The following is a 20,033-nucleotide window of genomic DNA, read 5'->3' on the forward strand; positions in this document are numbered from 1 at the left end:
CCGCAGCTCCTTTTTTCTTTACTTGGAGTGTTGTAAATTCAGTTCATTGGGCCAATGGTTCGACACAAGCCTTACCAGCAACCACAATCCTTCTTCTCCTTACTGTCTGGCTTCTGGTTGGATTCCCACTTACTGTAATTGGAGGCATTTTTGGTAAAAATAGTGCAGGAAATTTTGAAGCTCCATGTCGGACTAAGAACATTGCAAGAGAGATTCCTGCTCAACCCTGGTACAAGTCTGCTCCAGTCCATATGGCCATCGGTGGATTCCTGCCATTCAGGTATGAGGACTTTTTCACCTCTCTTTCTCAGCTATTGTTACTGACTCGCCCATATTTATGCTTGTGCAAATATTTGCTTAGATTGTTCTGCACATTGTAGCTTTTTGTCTCTACTTACAATTGTCTCTTTTTTTCTTTCCAGTGCCATCTCTGTGGAGCTGTATTATATTTTTGCTACAGTGTGGGGACGTGAGCAGTACACACTGTATGGAATACTGTTCATTGTATTTGCCATCCTACTAAGTGTTGGTGCATGCATTTCTGTGGCGCTGACATACTTCCAGCTGTCAGGTGAAGATTACCGCTGGTGGTGGAGGTCCATTATGAGTACAGGATCCACTGGAGCCTTCATCTTTCTGTACTCTGTTTTCTACTACTGGCGTCGCTCGAATATGTCAGGGGTTGTTCAAACTGTAGAGTTCTTTGGCTACTCTTTCCTTACTGCTTATGTTTTCTTTCTTATGCTTGGAACAGTCAGTTTCTCAGCATCACTTCGATTTATCCGCTATATATACATTAACCTTAAAATGGACTGAGGTAGTGAGCCAGCGATCGTTTTTGTGCTTTAAATGCTACGTATGGAACTATGGACCAAGTGTGAAAGAGACGAAGAGGGGCCGGAGATCATTCTGATGCAGGTAGAGGGATGTATTCCAATAACTGACATGGGGAGCTGGGAGAGGCATTCACATGGAAAATTATTTAGCACAAGGAATAAAGATTGGAGAAAGGATAAAGATTGCTGTCAAATAGTGAGAGATTTTAAAGGCAAGTAGAATCCTGAGATCAGAAGTATTTAAAGTACGAGTGTACTATAGGTCTGCAATCCTTTGTGGAAAGGTATGATAGACACCTGTTACTTTGCTGCAAGTCTTTTTCCATTCCTGTTTCTCTCAGTCTGCAAAATGTTTTTAACTGTAAAGAATGCTTCCAATGCCTTCCCACCTACCTGTCCTAATCCAGTCTCCTGTGCTGCTGCACAAAGAGAAAAGTCTGTTTATCACAGTCCTGCATTCCCTCTGACCTGTACAATTTGTCAGGAGGTCTACTGGATTGGATCTGGCCTGTCTTGTTACATAGTCTTCTGGGTTTTCCTTGGCCTGTCAGACGGTCTCTCGCTCTCTATTGGACTTCTGTACAAATATATTTATATCTTTTGATTTTCCTTTTTACAAAATAAAAAAATATGTATGAAAACATTTCTTATTTTAGTTATATTTTTTTAGGGAAGTATGGGAAATGTATGTTATTCTTTTATTAGTAATTTAAACTCATATTTATGGTTCATGTATACGGCTATTTTATAGCTCCATTAATGAGTCAGGTATATTTAGTGCCAAGGATCGGTCCGATTCCAGCATTGGCAATAAATATATACATAGATTATACACTGAGCTCTAATATGGACTCATGAACTTTTAGTTCCTATATCATTTACTCTTGCCTTTATAATTGTATGAAATGCGTAAGACCAGTGTCAAGTACTACAAGATGTCAAGATTTTTTTGATTTATGTTTCTGTTACATTAATTCTTCCTGAGTTGTGACAAGGGATTTTACTTCTCCTACTGCCATTATAGAAAATGTAGATGTAGTAAAGGTATCTACCAACCAGGAATTCGCAGATCTCCCAATCAATTGTTACCGGAGGATACAGGGGGAGTGAATAAAACTTAACTTTTAATTGTATACTAAAAACTAATACACAATAAAGTGAGTGTACTGTGGATACTGGCTGGTTAGGCCTTTCCACCAAAAAGAAGCAGAGAGTGAATAAAGACACACTGTTAAATAAATTAGGTACCAAGTAACATAGTGTATTACGGAGAAAAATTGACTATCCCAAATAGAGTATAGTCCCCAGATAATGTCCGATGCGTTTCGGACACCAGTAAAGGTGACCTCCTCAGGGGCTGGGTGGGATGTTACTATGTTACTTTGTACCTAATTTATTTAACAGTGTGTCTTTATTCACTCTCTGCGTCTTTTTGGTGGAAAGGCCTAACCAGGCAGTATCCACAGTACACTCACTTTATTGTATATACATTTTTAGTATACAATTAAAAGTTACGGTTTATTCACTCCCCCTGTATCCTCCGGTCCTACTGCCATTACAAATCCCTTGTGAGTCCCCTCCATGGTGCACAGCTATTTCTCATTCTCCCCATAGGGTAGAACCAGAGCTGGGTTGTTTGCTAACAGTTCTCACATCTAAACTTCCTTTCCCTTCTCTGGCCAATCACACCTAACCTAATGTCCTCTTTTGTGCAATGACATAGTGCTGTTGAGGGTCCACTGTAATGAACAGGCTGGCACTGTACTGGGCTGATAGTTGCCTATTGCACAAAACAAAACTACAACTCCCAGCATGCCCGGCTGTGTGAAGTGAATATTAATTAGCCGGGCCAAGCGCTGAACAGTACTGGCGTCACTGTGCCAGAGGCAAGGATCGTAGCCCTGCACATGTCCTAGACTGCTTATTTGCATATTCAGAAAAATAAAGATATCTCCTCAACAGAGCGATGGATCCGGACACAGAGGCACCATCTTAATCAGTGTCACCCACACTACCAGCCAGTTCAGCTGGTTAGTGCAGGTAAAACTTGTGACAGATTTCCTTTAACCCCTTAAGGACTAGACACATATGAGTACGTCCCTGCGCCCTGGGTCTTAAGGACCAGGCACGTACTCATACGTCCGTGGGAATTTCGCATCCCGCCGGGCGGGTTGCGAAACCAGATGCCTGCTGAAATCGTTCAGCAGGCGTCCGAGGCAAACGCCGAGGTGGGTCCTGAGACCCCCCCCCCCCCCCATGTCGGCGATCGCAGAAAATCGCATGTCAATTCAGACATGCGATTTTCTGCTATTCTGGGCTGATCGGGTGTCTGATAGTGAAAATAGTGATGATCTGACCTGTCAGTGACAGCCCAGATCATCTTGCAGGGTAGGAGTGAGGTCGCAGTGATGCGATCTCCTCCTATCCCCTGGCATTGGTCAGAACTGATTCTGACCAATGGCAGAGCAGGACAGTGGGTTGCCATGGCAACCCCCGTTCTGCCCACCCCTGGATGTCGCAGGGAACATGGGGAGAAGATGCCTGGGAACAGCTGATCGTCGCTGCAGACTGCTGGATCCTGGCTCAGGTAGGGAAGCGACGGGGGGGGGGTAAATGTAGCCAAACTGTAGCCCTCCAGATGTTGTCAAACTACTACTCTGAGCATGCCTAGACTGCCCAGGCATGCTGGGAGTTGTAGTTCTGTAACATCTGTCCCTTCAGATTTAGCAATTTTTATGAAATTTTTGAAAATTGCTGCTCTACTTTGAAGCCCTTTAATTCTTTCAAAAAGTAAAAATGGCCATTTTATGATGCCAACATAAAATAGACATATTGTATTTGTGAATTAAAATAAAATTTATTTGGAATATCCATTTTCCTTACAAGCCGAGAGCTTCAAAGTTAGAAAAATGCTAAATTTTCATGAAATTTTGGGATTTTTCACCCCCCCAAAAAAGCGTTTGGTAAAAGCGTTTAAGAGATATTAATTCTTAAAGTGACAGTGGTCGGATGTGCAAAAAACGCTCTGGTCCTACAGTGAAAATTGGCCTGGTCCTTAAGGGGTTAAAGGACATGTCTCCCAAGGCCCGCAAGGAGTGTGGGGTCCTCCTGTCATGACTAGTTACCTTGTTCTTTTTGGTTTTTAACCCTAATATTTTTTCCGAAAAACCCAATCATTTCAGAATAAATCATAGTGTGCTGTATTACCGAACCGTGACTGTTTCATGCTATCTGTGATTCAGATTACTTCGCTTTTTCCCGTACACGATAAGGCCAAGCCACATTAAATCATGGTTTACAATTAGTTATTTTTAACCTGTACTTACTTTGCAACATGACCAGTGTCCTATTATATCCCCATAGGGCCCCCATACGATTCATGTCAACAATATATATACATGGGCACAGACATGAGCACATATATCTATTTTGACTTAATGGGGTTGGCCACCTTTCATTAAAGGGGTTGTTCAGGAATAGAAAATCAGAGCTAATTTCTTACAAAAACAACAGCACACCTGTCCTCAGCGTGTGTGGGTATTACAGCGTGTCTACATTTACTTAAATGGAGCTGAGCTGCAATAAACAAACAGCTGAACCATGTGAGAGAGGCGCCAGACCCCTGCAGCATTTACAGAGTAGGTCAGTAATTTATACTATGGACATGCTACGCTCCAGTGCAGGCCATGTGAGGAAGGAGGGGGAAAAAAGGAGTTGTCATACTCCTAAAGGAATGCCCCCAGCCTTCTGAAAACGGCAGGGAAACTGGGCACCCCTATAGAGAAGAAAATATGGGATATCCTATAAAAATATATATGTGCAGAATGGTTTTAGGGCTAATTACTACACCAGCTGGTGAATTTCTGGAGATTTTACAACTAATGACGCTTTTACAAGATGGGAAAATCCCTTTAAATGAGAAGCTTACTCATGTGATGAGCCTTCACTGCAGCCCCACTGTGTAATTATTAGGGATATACTGATACTGGTATCGAGACCAATACTGGACATTTGCACGAGTACTTGTAGTAGTGCAAATGTCCTCGATAACTAATCCGATACCTGCAGGCGGAACCCCTGCCGGCAGTTACCATGGAGGTGCGGCCGGCCGCCTGCACGGATCACCTTAAAATTTTTAAACAGCGATCAAGAAGTCCCATCAAAACAAAAATAGTTCCGATAAAAACTACAGTTCACGGCGAAAGAAATGACCCTCATACATCCCCATATACGGAAAAATAAAAAAGTTATAGGGGTCAGAAGAGGTCATGAGTGGCGCCTGACCTCTGCCCTGGTGCAGGCGGAGTGACGTCACTCTGCCTGCACCAGAGCAGAGGATGAAAGATGCAGGAGGCGAGTATAAAGTTTTTTTTTTGTTTAGTATGGGGGGGGGGGGGAGGCGGGACCTGGGAAAGCTATGTGACAGGCAGTACACAGTGCCATGTGTGGAGTCATAAAGTTTTTTTTTTTTTTTTGTATATATATTAAAAAGCCCTTCCCCTAATAAAAACTGTATCGGTAACAGGTATCGGCGAGTACTCGGTCTTAAAAAAAAAAATGGTATAGTGACATCCCTAGTAATTGTGTAGCTCCGCCACCTGATCTTACATGCCTATGGCTCCTATATCTATAAGCTGGCATCCAGACAATGGGCACCTTCATTACACACCCCAGTCTCTGCCCGGACCATTCCCAGTCACTTAGCAAAAGTAATTTTGGAGTCATGGTACCCATATGTGTCCTGCCATTGACAGCCTGCCTGGACGGCTTCGATCTGGAACTGTATTGCCTTTAGTGACAAATCCAGGTTCTGTTTGAGATCTGACAACAGTCGGGTTTGAGTATGGAGACCTTGTGGAGGATGCTTTAATCCTGCCTTTGCTCTGAAGTGACACACTGTCCCAACTGCTGGTGGGATGATCTGGGGAGCCATTGTCATAGTAGTGAAATGAGGGACACTAACAGCTAAGTAATATGTGTAGGAGATCCTGAGGCCACATGTTGCCTCTCATGGCAGGGCTTCCAAATGGCCCCACACACAGCCAAAAGGGTTTCCCAGGAATGTTTTCGACAGATTGCAACACTTCTTTTAGTGGAATTATGTGTGGACTGCTTTTCTGCCCGCAGTGAGGGTGAGGATATGAAGTTAGTAAGTATCCCCTGCCGGCCCCGTAAGTAGTCCCCTGGGTGGGGAGCTATACTCGCCTAGTCCTGTCTTCTCCAGATTTAATCACCTCCCTCAGTGTGACTGACAGCCTGTGTCACCACTAAGCAGACTGAGGAGAGCGGTGATGCGGGCCGTGCCTGGGCTGTCAATCATGCTAAAAGGGCATTATTACAGCCGGACAAGACAGAACTAAGTATAGCTCCCCACCCAGGGGACTACTTACAGCGCCTGCGGGGAAGACTTTCTAACTTCATATCATCACCATCCCTGTGAGCAGAAACGTCTCCCAGGGATGGCGAAGAAGAAGATATTACAATATATAACTCGATGCTACACCTTATATATGGTAAAATCTTTACTCTCTCAGAGATGTTCCCCACAGGCCCCATATCCATCTCCTGGATGCTCCATTGGGTGGAGGCTCTGCCGCAGATATGTATCCCAACTCCCAGAAAGCGGAGGCTCTGGATCGGCCTGTCGAGCGCAAAAAGGTAACATGGGTAAGGGACCACAGGAATATAGGTGGACACGCACGAAACCCCTTTACATACCTATGACCAGGGGTTAAGACCTGGGTTAAAAAAGTGTGGGAACTCACCCAAGATTTCCACTCAAGGGCTGGTCCTGCAGGACTCTTGCTAATGGGAATGATGTTCCTGCTGTGGAAAAAGTGCAGGAACTCCGTTCCCATGCGTTCCTGTAGGACTTGAGCCGTGCATATGACCCTCTTTTTACATCTATACATGAAAACTGCATTGCACCCTAGGTATCAGCCTATCCCGCACACCCCATATTTTAGCCCTAACTATACAAGAGAGAAGCTTGAGTTATTTACATAAATTTACACAGAACAGACATTCCTGTGAAGTCTTGATAGTTTAAATAATATTATAACAACAATAAATGAACTTTTATTTTAGTCACATTTTTTATCTAATAAATAAGTGACAGCTAGTCCATCAGGGTTTATCTGACGTATTCTGACGCTAGTCTGAGCTTTTACACTGCGCGCCCATCATTTGTTACTTGTGAGAAACGTTGCTCCTCCCGGTCAGCAGATGGCGCTGTGTTCTGTCCTCGCTCGGCCTGACACCCACGTGGAGCAGTCAGTGGCAGCTGGGTTTGGCAGGACGGATATTCCTTTCTGGGTAACGGGAAGCCGCCTGTCACCATGGCGAACATACTAGAGGCCATACTGACTAATCTCCTGCAGCCGGACAATGCTGTCATCCAGCAGGTAGTGTGTGGGGAAGGGATGCTGGCAGGAGATGGGACATGGTGTCAGGAGACTGCTCCAGGGATGCTGAGCCCTGAACATGGCGGGCACAGATGTGACAGTACTGAGGGGACGCAGCTGTCCTAGCATGCTGACTTCCTCGCAGCTGAGGGTTTGGCACAGAAATGTCCTCTAACAGGATATCAAGCATAGAAGGCAACATCCAGTGCCTCAGCTCGGTGAACTCTGCCAAATCACTGCTTAGGTATAAAGAAGCCCTTACCTTTATTTTGGGGGGGCTGGAGGGCATTATCTGCCAGAAAATGAAGGGGCAATGGTGGCAGTCCCTCGGTGATGGTGGCTTGTGTGGCACCATAGTCTCATGGCGGCCCAGAATAGTCCCTAATGGCTGTACTATCTGTTGCTAGGAAACCACCTGACACTTCCTGTATTAAACATAGCACCACTGTCCTCTATTTCCTGCCGTACCAATGAGGTATTTTTGGTGCATTACCCAAAAATATATGCATGATGTATAGTGATCCCTTATCTTACAGTGGCCTCAACATACAATGGTCTTTTCTGGACTATTGTAACTTGAAACCAGACTCAACATACAATGTACAGACAGTCCAGATCTGTGATACCTGTCACAACTGGAAGAACTGACCAATCAGAATGGGCAATTCACTGGTAAAACCCCTGTATTACTGAAGCATATGCACTGAATTCCTGTCTGGTAGCGCCCCCTACAGTACAGGGAGAGGTACTACATGTTCTGTACTACTCTTTACCTGTGCCACAGTTAGCTGCTCCTTTGGACACCAGGTAAGGGCGGCTCCATTTTACTTTTTTAGGACATTGCGTGTACTGTACAGGACCCTGAAGAAGCTCCTGTCCTCTACATACAGTGATTACAGCTCCCAGCAGCACTGTTATACACTATGTAAGGACTTGCTTTATTTAATCCTCACTTTTTCCTATTTTTGGATGACATTTTGGTGGCTTCAGAACCAATTACCAGGTTTCCATAGAGTTATGATCTCAACATACAATGGTCGTCCTGGAACTGATTGATATTGTAACTTGAGGGACCACTGTATAAAGCTGGGTGGGGTACTGTAAGGAAGGTATATGGACATAATTCTCAGCAGACCTATTTACTATAATTCAGTGGTCTTAAAGGGGTAGTCCAGTGGTGAAAAACGTATATCCCCTATCCTAAGGATAGGGGATAAGTTTGAGATTGCGGGGGGTCCGACCGCTGGGGCCCCCTGCGATCTCGCTGTACGGGGGCCAGGCTCTCCGGACAGATAGCGGGTGTCAACCCCCGCACGAAGCGGCGGCTGACACGCCCCCTCAATACATCTCTATGGCAGAGCTGGAGATTGCCAAAGGCGGAGGTCGACACGCCCCCTTCTCATGGGCTGTCAGGGCTCCGTACAGGAGATCGCAGGGGGCCCCAGCGGTCGGACCCCCCATGATCTCAAACTTATCCCCTATCCTAAGAAAAGGAGATAAGTTGTTCACCACTGGGTCACCACTGGACTACTCCTTTAAAAGTAAACTGCCAGATGCAAAACTATAACTCCAAGCATGGCCTAGACAGCCAATGGCTATATTGGTCAAAATGTAGTCATCTAGGGCAGTGGTTCTCAACCTGGAATACAAGTACCCCCAGGGGTACTTGGCAGTTCTCCAGGGGGTACTTGAAAAATAATCAGTAATAGTAGCCACAGCCACTGGTTACTGGTCTGAACACTTAGAAAGAAATGGTAGGCTGATGTCACTGCACCGAGGGGCAGGACAGCAAAGGGGAAGCGGGGAACCCTGGGCTTCTGTGGGCAGAAACTACTATCAGTTTTGTTGCTCCATTGCCCCTGCAGACCGGGGACCTTCTTCTATAAGCCATAGCAATAGATCCCCAGACCAGAGAAGCAGTGGAGCACCAAAGCGGGACAGTATGGTGGCCTACAACTATATATGGGGGCAGTTTGGGGGCTACAGCTATATTTGGTGGCACAGAGGGGGCCTAACAACTTTATGGGGATTCAAAGCGGGAACTATTACTGTGTGTGACAATAAACATGGGGAGTTTGTAAATAGGTGGGTATTGTACTGCAGAAAGGAGCCTAAAATGTTTGTTTGGCTGGTTCTGTGGAGTAGTCTTCTATGGGAGAAATCTTAATGGCGATCTAGGCCAGATAGTGAAGAAAAGAAAAGTAAACTACTCCAGTTAGAGAAGACGTCACCTGTAAATTGGGGGACTGGGGAGATTGGGAGAGGAACAGGAGGCCTGTTATAGAGGAAAGTACAGCATGTGAATTATACTATGATCATTACAAAATGTCTAATTTGGGGGTACAATTTTTTGGTAATGGGCTGTCAAGGGGTACTCAGGTATAAAATGGTTGGGAACCACTGCTCTAGGGGGAGATTTATCAGAACTTGTGCAAAGAAAAAGTTGCCCATAGCAACCCATCAGATTTCTTCTTCCATTTTTAAAGAGGCCTGTGAGAAATGAAATAAGCGATCTCATTGGTTGCTATGGGCAACTGGTCAACTTTTTATCTTGACAGGCTTTGATAAATCTCCCCCTAGTGAATAGGTTCTGTTTATTTCTCAATAAAATAAAAATAGGAATTCAGTCCTCAGCAAAACCCCTATACAAATATACAGGTGTTAGCGACTTTGTGCCATCATTACTGTATTGCCTAGACAAATTGCCTTTATAAACTGGATTATGCGACACCTGTATCGTAGGACTTTCCATTTATTCTTCTAGGACATTTGCAAGGTTTTTTTTACAGGATCAACCTCATAGGATTTGAACCATCTATAAGACTGTCATTATATACAGGATATTTTCCATTTCTTCTCTTTTTCTTTGTTACAGGACATGTATTGTTCGTATAGGGTTATTTCTTTTACACGTGATGTCTAAAGATAACAAAGAGATTTTGATACGTATCTCTAGACACACTACCATTATCAATAAGTGTGTCAATTTATGCAACAACCATTAGATTACGAGTTATAGTAGCTGCTATGCTCATGAGAATTGTCGCTCTATAGTGATATGCTGAATTGTTCTTTTATATTAGAATTTTATTATTATATTGCGCTACCGTAGGGCCCTGCGGGAAACGCTCTGTTTTTTTTACAAATCTGTTTAATGTATCCTATATTGTGGAATAAACACATATCTATTGAACTGTCTTTTCTTTGGGTAAACAGACATCCACCCAGATACTATATTTTTATAGGGGTTTTGCTGAGGACTGAATTCCTATTTTTATTTTACCTAGTATTTTCTTGTTCTCATAGGGTGAGAACATTCAGTTAACCTCGCACTCCCAACACTGTGAGCTGTACAATATCTTTATACATACCTGTTTATTTCTCGACTGTATTCTTTTATTTTGCTCTTAAAAGCATGCAAAATAAAAGTATACTGTGGGAAATTGCACTGAACCCACTCACTATTAGACTAAGTCATTAAAGGAGAAATGTGGTGGAGAACTTTTGGTAAATGCAAAGAATTTTCAGCTCACCTCCCTTCGGTCTTGCGCGAATCCCAGCCTGGCCCAGCTTCATATGTAACAGTAAAGAAAGGTAGATGATCCAGCAATTGCTGGATCACCTACCTTTCTTTGGTGGAAAAATTTACCTTCCCCTGTTCCCGGGCTGCAAAAACAAAAAAGAACAAACTTTAGCTCACCTTCCTACGTTCCCCCCGTTGTGCCGGTATCGGCGTCCCGTTCCTCCGGCGCTGCTTGGCTCCCTGCTGCTTGGCTCCCTGCTGCTTGGCTCCCTGCTGCTTGGCTCCCTGCTGCTTGGCTCCCTGCTGCTTGGCTCCCTGCTGCTTAGGCTTCTTCCATGACAGGGCACTCAGCCTATCACTGACCGAGGCGGGACATCGCTGCAGCCAGCGATACGCTGACCGCAGTGTGATGTTCCAAGGATAAGAAGCAGGGACCCGAGCAGCGGTGGAGGAACGGGACGCCGATACCAGCACAACGGGGGAACGTAGGAAGGTGAGCTAAAGTTTGTTCTTTTTTCTTTTTACAGCCCAGGCATAGGGAAAATTAAGTTTTCAGCTGCATTTTTCCTTCAAAATGAATGAACCTGCTGAGGTATATGTTGGTATATTTTTTTTGCTGGTATCCTGATGTGTACCAGAGACATACAGCCAGAGCATGGTATGAGCCTAACCTAGTACGCGGCAGTACTAGGTGGCTGAAATAATTTTCCATGTTTGTAAATCTTCAGGTTCTAGAACAGGGTTTTCCAAACAGTGTTATAAGAATGCAAGGAGAAATGAAGTGGACGGCAACTCACTTGTGTCCACAGCTTCTTTATTAGCTGATATGGGTGCAATTCAAACAGGTACAGTCAGAGCGAGATTTTGCGTTACACGCTTCTTCCAGTTCACTACTTGTGACGTGGTACCGGCACGGCTAAATACGTCACCATTCAGTTTACACATAGATTTGTCTGTTCTCAACCAGACGTGTGCAACTCAACTGGTTACCCAAGGTGCACGTCCGTCTGTAGGAGAACAGTCGTTGCCTAGCTGCCACTTCTCCAAGGTCAGTGTCATGTTCTATAAGATGCCAATGGCGTCTTATGGCAGACTGAATAATTGTATTCATTGAGGAATGCTGAAATGAAAAGATAAACCTTTTTGTCTGATGTGGGGCTTTTTTTATGCATCAAGAGTTGACTTGTCTATTACCCCTAGCTTTCTCCAAAGCCCACCTCACTTCTCCGATGGAGTAACCTCTTTCGACTAACTGAGTGGTGAGTTCCTATGCCTGTCTTTCAAAACTGTGGTCATTATTATTCAGACGCCTGAGGCGGAGAAACTGGCTATAAGGAATAGCCTTTTTGACGTGAGGGGGCTGATAGCTTTTATAATAAAGCAAAGGGTTGGTCGCAGATTTTTTTCGGAACCCTGTCATGACCAAGCTACCATTTGCTATCTCCACCCTCACGTCAAGAAACTCGAGAGACTGGTCTCCAAAAACTGATGTAAATTTCATGTTCATCTTAAGATCTTCATTAAGCTATAAACTGTGTAAACTGCAATGGGGACCCAGACCAAACAATGAACACATCGTCAATATAACGAATAAATGTGACGATGTATGCAACAAAAGGATATTTAGAAGAAAAAATATCCAGTTTTTCAAAAGCTGCAAGAAACATATTTTCAAATGAACATCCTACTGGGGTCCCCATTGCAGTCCCAGAGTCCTGGCAATACCATTTGTCTTGGAATCTAAAGACGTTGTGAGACAGAATAAACTGTAGACTTCTGCATCGTGCAGCTGATGATGGGCCTCCTTAATATACTGCTCCCTCGTCATCACCACGATATTACCTCCTTTGTCCGCCTTGCGGAACACTACGTTTTTCTGCGTTTTTAACCATTTAAGGGCCTGCTGCTCTCTGGGTTCAAGGTTATTGGTAACTTCAGGATAAATTAATGATCTAACATCGCTGATAGCGAAATTACTAAATACCTCCAATGACCCCCCCTGGGGTAAGTGGGGGGGCAAAAAACTGATGGATTACCCCCTACAAATGGTGCAACTTCTGGTATAGCTTCAGATGTATAATCAGGCCACTCATCGGCGAGGCTACAGAGGATTTCAACTCCCTCACCCACATCTTGGGTGAGGTCAGTGACCACCCTAAAACCTAAAGGGCCCACCTCTGCTGGTATGTCACCAGGTTTTACCTCTGGTATACCCATGTCTTTTCTCGAAAGAGAACTTATGCTGATTAAGTTTGCGAACAGATTTAAACAGATCTATTTGGAAGTCTGTAAAGTCAAAAGTCTCTGTGAGGCAGAAATGAAGTCCATAGGACAGGACTGTTAACCTCTTAAGGACCAAGGACGTTCCAGAACGTCCTGGTGTTTCTCCGGTCTCTGCCACGTGCCGGGCAGAGATCGGAATGGCATTCCTGCTGAAATCCTTCAGCAGGCATGCCGTGCAAATGCCGAGGGGGGGTCCCGGGACCCCCCCCCCCCCCATGTCGGCGATCGCAGAAAATCGCATGCCAATTCAGACATGCGATTTTCTCCTATTCCGGGTTGATGGGGTCTCTGGTGACCCGATCACCCGGAAAATTGTGATGATCTGACCTGTCAGTGACAGCCCAGATCATCCTGAAGGGTAGGAGTGAAGTCGCAATGCTGCGATTTCCTCCTATCCCCTTCCATTGGTCAGAATTGATTCTGACCAATGGCAGAGCAGGACAGAGTGTAGCCATGGCAACCCCCAGTTCTGGCCACCCCTGGATGTCGAGGGGATCGTGGGAAGAAGATGGAGGTCTGTACCTGCAGGAGAAGATGCCTAGAGACCCTGATTGTTGCTGGAGACTGCTGGATCCTGGGTCCGGTAGGGAAACTGTGGGGGAGGGGGGAATTGAAAGTGAAAGTAAAGTGATCTTTACTGTGGCAACCACTAGGAAGGCCAAACTGCAACTCCCAGCATGCCCAGAAAGCCAAAGGCTGTCTGGGCATGCTGGGGGTTGTAGTTTGGCAACATCTGGAGGGTCACAGTTTGGAGACAGATGTTGCCAAACTACAACTCTCAGCATGCCTAGACTGCCCAGGCATGCTAGGAGTTGTAGTTCTGTAACATCTGTTCCTTCAGATTTAGCAATTTTCATGAAATTTTAGAAAATTGCTGCTTTACTTTGAAGCCCTCAAATTTTTTCAAAAAGCAAAAATATGTCCATTTTATGATGCCAACATAAAGTGGACATATTGTATTTGTGAATAAAAATACCATTTATTGGGAATATCCATTTTCCTTACAAGCAGAGAGCTTCAAAGTTAGAAAAATGAAAAATTTTCTAAATTTTCATGACATTTTGGGATTTTTCACCAAAAAAGGATGCAAGTAACACCGAAAACTTACAACCAAAATAAAGTAGAATATGTCACGAAAAAACAATCTCTGAATCAGAATGATAACTAAAAGCATTCCAGAGTTATTAATGTTTAACCCCTTAAGGACCAAGGGCGTACAGGTACGCCCTTGGTCCTGCTCTCCTGATATAACGCGGGGTTACACAGTAACCCCGCGTCATATCATGGCGGGCCCGGCGTCATAGTGAAGCCGGGACCCGCCTCTAATAGCGCGCAGCGCCGATCGCGGCGCCGCGCGCTATTAACCCTTTAGCCGCGCGCTCAAAGCTGAGCCGCGCGGCTAAAAGTGAAAGTGAAAGTTCCCGGCTAGCTCAGTCGGGCTGTTCGGGATAGCCGCGGCTAATCGCGGCATCCCGAACAGCTGACAGGACAGCGGGAGGGCCCCTACCTGCCTCCTCGCTGTCCGATCGCCGAATGACTGCTCAGTGCCTGAGATCCAGGCATGAGCAGTCATCCGGCAGAATCGTTGATCACTGGTTTCTTATGAGAAACCAGTGATCAACATAGAAGATCAGTGTGTGCAGTGTTATAGGTCCCTATGGGACCTATAACACTGCAAAAAAAAAGTGAAAAAAAAAAGTGAATAAAGATCATTTAACTCCTCCCCTATTAAAAGTTTGAATCACCCCCCTTTTCCAATAAAAAAAAAAACACAGTGTAAATAAAAATAAAAATAAACATATGTGGTATCACCGCGTGCGGAAATGTCCGAATTATAAAAATATATCATTAATTAAACCGCTCGGTCAATGGCGTGCGCGCAAAAAAATTCCAAAGTCCAAAATAGTGCATTTTTGGTCACTTTTTATATCATTTAAAAATGAATAAAAAGTGATCAATAAGTCCTATCAATGCAAAAATGGTACCGTTAAAAACTTCAGATGCGCAAAAAATGAGCCCTCATACCGCCCCATATACGGAAAAATAAAAAAGTTATAGGGGTCAGAAGATGACAATTTTAAACGTATTAATTTTCCTGCATGTAGTTATGATTTTTTCCAGAAGTCCGACAAAATCAAACCTATATAAGTAGGGTATCATTTTAATCGTATGGACCTACAGAATACAAATCAGGTCTCATTTTTACCGAAAAATGTACTACGTAGAAACGGAAGCCCCCAAAAGTTACAAAACAGCGTTTTTTTTTCAATTTTGTTGCACAATGATTTTTTTTCCCGCTTCACCATAGATTTTTGGGCAAAATGACTGACGTCATTACAAAGTAGAATTGGTGGCGCAAAAAATAAGCCATCATATGGATTTTTAGGTGTAAATTTGAAAGAGTTATGATTTTTTAAAGGCAAGGAGCAAAAAACGAAAATGCAAAAACGGAAAAACCTCCGGTCCTTAAGGGGTTAAAGTGACAGTGGTCAGATGTTCAAAAAACACTCTGGTCCTAAGGTGTAAAATGGCTGGGTCCTTAACCCCTTAAGGACGCAGGACGTAAATGTACGTCCTGGTGCAGTGGTACTTAACGCACCAGGACGTACATTTACGTCCTAAGCATAACCGCGGGCATCGGAGCGATGCCCGTGTCATGCGCGGCTGATCCCGGCTGCTGATCGCAGCCAGGGACCCGCCGGCAATGGCCGACGCCCGCGATCTCGCGGGCGTCCGCCATTAACCCCTCAGGTGCCGGGATCAATACAGATCCCGGCATCTGCGGCAGTGCGCGATTTGAATGAATGATTGGATCGCCCGCAGCGCTGCTGCGGGGATCCGATCATTCATAACGCCGCACGGAGGTCCCCTCTCCTGCCTCCGTCCGGCTCCCGGCGTCTCCTGCTCTGGTCTGTGATCGAGCAGACCAGAGCAGAAGATGACCGAAAACACTGATCTGTTCTATGTCCTATACATAGAACAGATCAGTATTAGCAATCATGGTATTGCTATGAATAGTCCCCTATTCAAGTGTAAAAAAATGTAAAAGTAAAAAAAAGTGAAAAATCCCCTCCCCCAATAAAAAAGTAAAACGTCCGTTTTTTCCTATTTTACCCCCAAAAAGCGTAAATTTTTTTTTTTATAGACATATTTGGTATCGCCGCGTGCGTAAATGTCCGAACTATTAAAATAAAATGTTAATGATCCCGTACGGTGAACGGCGTGAACGAAAAAAAAAAGTCCAAAATTCCTACTTTTTTAATACATTTTATAAAAAAAAAAATTATAAAAAATGTATTAAAAGTTTTTTATATGCAAATGTGGTATCAAAAAAAAGTACAGATCATGGCGCAAAAAATGAGCCCCCATACCGCCGCTTATACGGAAAAATAAAAAAGTTATAGGTCATCAAAATAAAGGGATTATAAACGTACTAATTTGGTTAAAAAGTTTGTGATTTTTTTTTTTAAGCGCAACAATAATAGAAAAGTATGTAATAATGGGTATCATTTTAATCGTATTGACCCTCAGAATAAAGAACACACGTCACTTTTACCATAAATTGTACGGCGTGAAAACGAAACCTTCCAAAATTAGCAAAATTGCGTTTTTCGTTTTAATTTCCCCACAAAAATAGTGTTTTTTTTATACATTTTATGATATAATGAGTTATGTCATTACAAAGGACAACTGGTCGCGCAAAAAACAAGCCCTCATACTAGTCTGTGGATGAAAATATAAAAGAGTTATGATTTTTAGAAGGCGAGGAGGAAAAAATGAAAACGTAAAAATTAAATTGTCTGAGTCCTTAAGGCCAAAATGGGCTGAGTCCTTAAGGGGTTAAAGGGGTATTCCAGGCCAAAACTTTTTCTTATATATCAACTGGCTCCGGAAAGTTAAACAGATTTGTAAATGACTTCTATTAAAAAATCTTAATCCTTCCAATAGTTATTAGCTTCTGAAGTTGAGTTGTTGTTTTCTGTCTAACTGCTCTCTGATGACTCGCGTCCCGGGAGCTGTGCAGTTCCTATGGGGATATTCTCCCATCATGCACAGCTCCCGGGACGTGACATCATCATTGAGCAGTTAGACAGAAAACTTCAGAAGCTAATAACTATTGGAAGGATTAAGATTTTTTAATAGAAGTAATTTACAAATCTGTTTAACTTTCCAGAGCCAGTTGATATATATAAAAAAAGGTTTTGCCTGGAATACCCCTTTAAGGGGTTAAACAGTCAGGTGACAGTTCAACCCCAGATAAGTTAATAACATTATTAGTAGGTGTCTTACCCAGTTCCATTATTGTCTCCAGGACACTTGCTTCCGCTTGTTTTCTCCTTTTGTATAGCCCAGTTCTTTTTTACATGGCCCCGCCTTGTTCTCTGCCTAAAGGAGCATTATGAGCATTGGGAGGTTGGGCATTAGAAGCAGTGCCAGGGTCGTCGGAGACACTGGAATTAGAGTCGGTGGTCCAAAACTCTTGAGACTTCTTATGGGGGTAACGTTTGAGTCTCCTCTGTTGTTTGTTACTCCCCCAATCAAACACTCTTCCCATCTCATAATCAGTCTTGTCTCATATGAATGTCTCTTTTTCTGTCTTTTATGTCTGCCTGTGTTGCCAACATTTTCATTTCCAATCTCTTGGTAAAGGTGGTGGTAGTAAATATGATGTGCATGAGATTCAAGAAATGTAACTGGTGGGCTTCCTTCCACTCTAACAGGAATCCTTCATCCTCCAAAAACTGAGATGGCTCTTTAAATGAGCGTAAGCCCCGAGGGACCCGCTGACATTCATTATATGATCGTAGAGAGTTAATGGACCAGAAGAGCCTCACCTCTTTTTCAGCCAGAGAGGTGACTCGAACCTCTAGAGATCTAGTGCTCAGTAATTGCAGTTCTTCTTTACTGTCTACCTACATAAAGAAAGTAGCTGCGTCCGTGCGACCCATCTTCAGTGCGGTCCTGGCGTCCTGAGGGGGTTCTTCTTCCATATCCATATGTGGAAGATAAGTGGCTATCCAGTATAAGGCGTGCTCCAGCCCAAAAGACAACACTTGCACTGCTGCTGGTGTCAGCCGATACTTAAAGGATCCCATCGAAAAAGACGCACTGCAGTCGCGGTAGCAGTGCGTCTTTTTTGAGGGGATCCGTTAAGTGTCGGCTGACACCAGCGGCAGTGCCAGCCATTTTTCTTTTACACATTTTCCAAACAGTGTGCCTCTAGCAAATGTAAAACTACAACTCCCAGCATGCCTTGACAGCCTTTTTAAAAGCACTGGCATCTATTAGATACATGACTAGTTATCTGTAATATATTACAGTTAAAGTATAACATGACAAGGCATAGACCCCCCCGGGGTAACTGTTACTTTCTTTTTCAGGCCACTGCTCAGCTGAAAGAAGCTGTAAAGGATCCATTGATTATTCCTGCACTGTGTGATATACTACGAGGTGCCCAAGACCCACAGGTATTAACATAAACTGTGAAGACATTGAGGATATAGGTTGTTTATAGCCCTAGGTGCTATTTAACGCAAGAAGCATACTTGGGGTCCATTCACGCTATGGAATTAAAGGACACCTGTAGTGTTCTGAACTTTATCCCCTATCCTTAGGGAAAGGGGGCGTTCTGTCTCCGCATGACGCGGCAGTCGGCACACCCCTCCATGAGGTGAAGGGGCGTGCGGGCTGCCGCGTCATGCGGGGACGGAACGCCCCCTTTCCTGTACATTGCCCCGGCCCCGTACAGGAGATCGCGTGGGGCCCCAGCGCTCGGACCCCTGGCGATCTAAAACTTATCCCCTATCCTTCGGATAAGGGATAAAGTTCAGAGCACTACAGATTTCCTTTAACTGCATGATAATTCTGCGTGTAATCTGCATGCAGCAGACTCCCATTTATCTCAATGTATTCCTCTGCATTCACGCTGCCTAAATTCCATAGCAGAACTATCCATGCAGAATTGTGTTGCCACAATCCTCTGGTGGTTGTCTCCTTGTGTTCTTTCCTCCTCGAGAGCACAAGGAGATGGCAGTTAAATCCAACTGCCCCATCCTTTTCTCCCCTGACATTGTCTGTACTGTATATTATCTATAACAGTTCTTTAACCTGTGGCTCTCCACCTACTGTAAATACCATTATGTCCTGACAGACAGAGACTGTCAAAGCATTATGGGAATTGTAGTTGTGCAACTACACTTGTTGCTTTCTCCAGGCTCTATTTATTGTACATTTTTCCCTCTCACAAAATAAAAGCAAAATTCTGTGTTTTTGCTGCAAGATTGTAAAAATCGCAGAAAAAAGAACTGGCATGACTGCTGTGTAAATAGTCACATATGCAGTTTATGGTTTAATCTTTAGAATTATAATGCATTGTGAGACCTCTTGGACATGGGTCATGTAGGAGTAACAGGTATTAGACATTGCAATAAATTGATAAAATCTCTTAGGTAGGACAGTTATTTTAGAAATTAAAGAGAATCTGACAGCTAGTTAACCCACACAAAACCCATTATACTGGGTTAAAGTGCAGGTGAACTGCTGTAAAATAAGGGCTTACTCACTGAAATCCATAGGTTATGCTTGTAAACAGCTTTATTCCTAATGCGCCCCAGCTCTCTGTGCACTCAACTGCAGCCTTCATTAGCATAATAATGAAGGGGCAGGGCCAACAGGGGAATATGGAGGAATCAGGGGAGCTCAGCAAGCCGGCTCCCAGTCTCCAATGCATCTGTGCTTTAGGAATTAAAGGGGTACTCCAGCGAAAAACATATTATCCCCTATCCAAAGGATAGGTTAGGGGCTAAGATGTCCCCTGTTCTGGCCGCCCCGAAGATCGCAGGGGTCCCCAGCGGTGGGACCCCTGCGATCTCCAAGGCGAAGGCCGAAATACAGAAGCTCGGTGCGTCCGTGTTCGTGACGTCACTCCACACCCTGTCTATTCATGTCTATGGGAGTGGGCCTGACGGCTAGAACGTAGCCGTCACG

General features: G+C 44.1%; 2 protein-coding genes across 4 annotated transcripts in view; both read left to right on the forward strand.

The window, feature by feature from the left end:
* The window catches only part of TM9SF1 (transmembrane 9 superfamily member 1), a 29,416-nt gene extending 27,924 nt beyond the window's left edge, over window positions 1-1,492 (forward strand). For 2 of the 3 annotated variants that reach the window (XM_056525813.1, XM_056525820.1), the window contains exons 5-6: window positions 7-280; window positions 423-1,491. In XM_056525813.1, coding sequence (XP_056381788.1) covers window positions 7-280; window positions 423-816 — 668 coding nt within the window. In that variant the 3' untranslated portion in view covers window positions 817-1,491. Of the gene's footprint in view, window positions 1-6; window positions 281-422 lie in introns of all 3 variants that reach the window. The other variant, XM_056525804.1, reaches the window with a different exon arrangement.
* Window positions 1,493-7,025: 5,533 nt separating this feature from the next.
* Window positions 7,026-20,033, forward strand: part of IPO4 (importin 4) — a 176,491-nt gene continuing 163,483 nt past the window's right edge. Inside the window, exons 1-2 of the mRNA XM_056525792.1 lie at window positions 7,026-7,240; window positions 18,428-18,514. Of these exons, the coding sequence (XP_056381767.1) occupies window positions 7,175-7,240; window positions 18,428-18,514 (153 nt within the window). The 5' untranslated portion in view covers window positions 7,026-7,174. The remainder of the gene's footprint in view (window positions 7,241-18,427; window positions 18,515-20,033) is intronic.

Source organism: Hyla sarda, chromosome 1, assembly GCF_029499605.1.
Source record: "Hyla sarda isolate aHylSar1 chromosome 1, aHylSar1.hap1, whole genome shotgun sequence".
Taxonomy (NCBI): Eukaryota; Metazoa; Chordata; class Amphibia; order Anura; family Hylidae; genus Hyla; species Hyla sarda.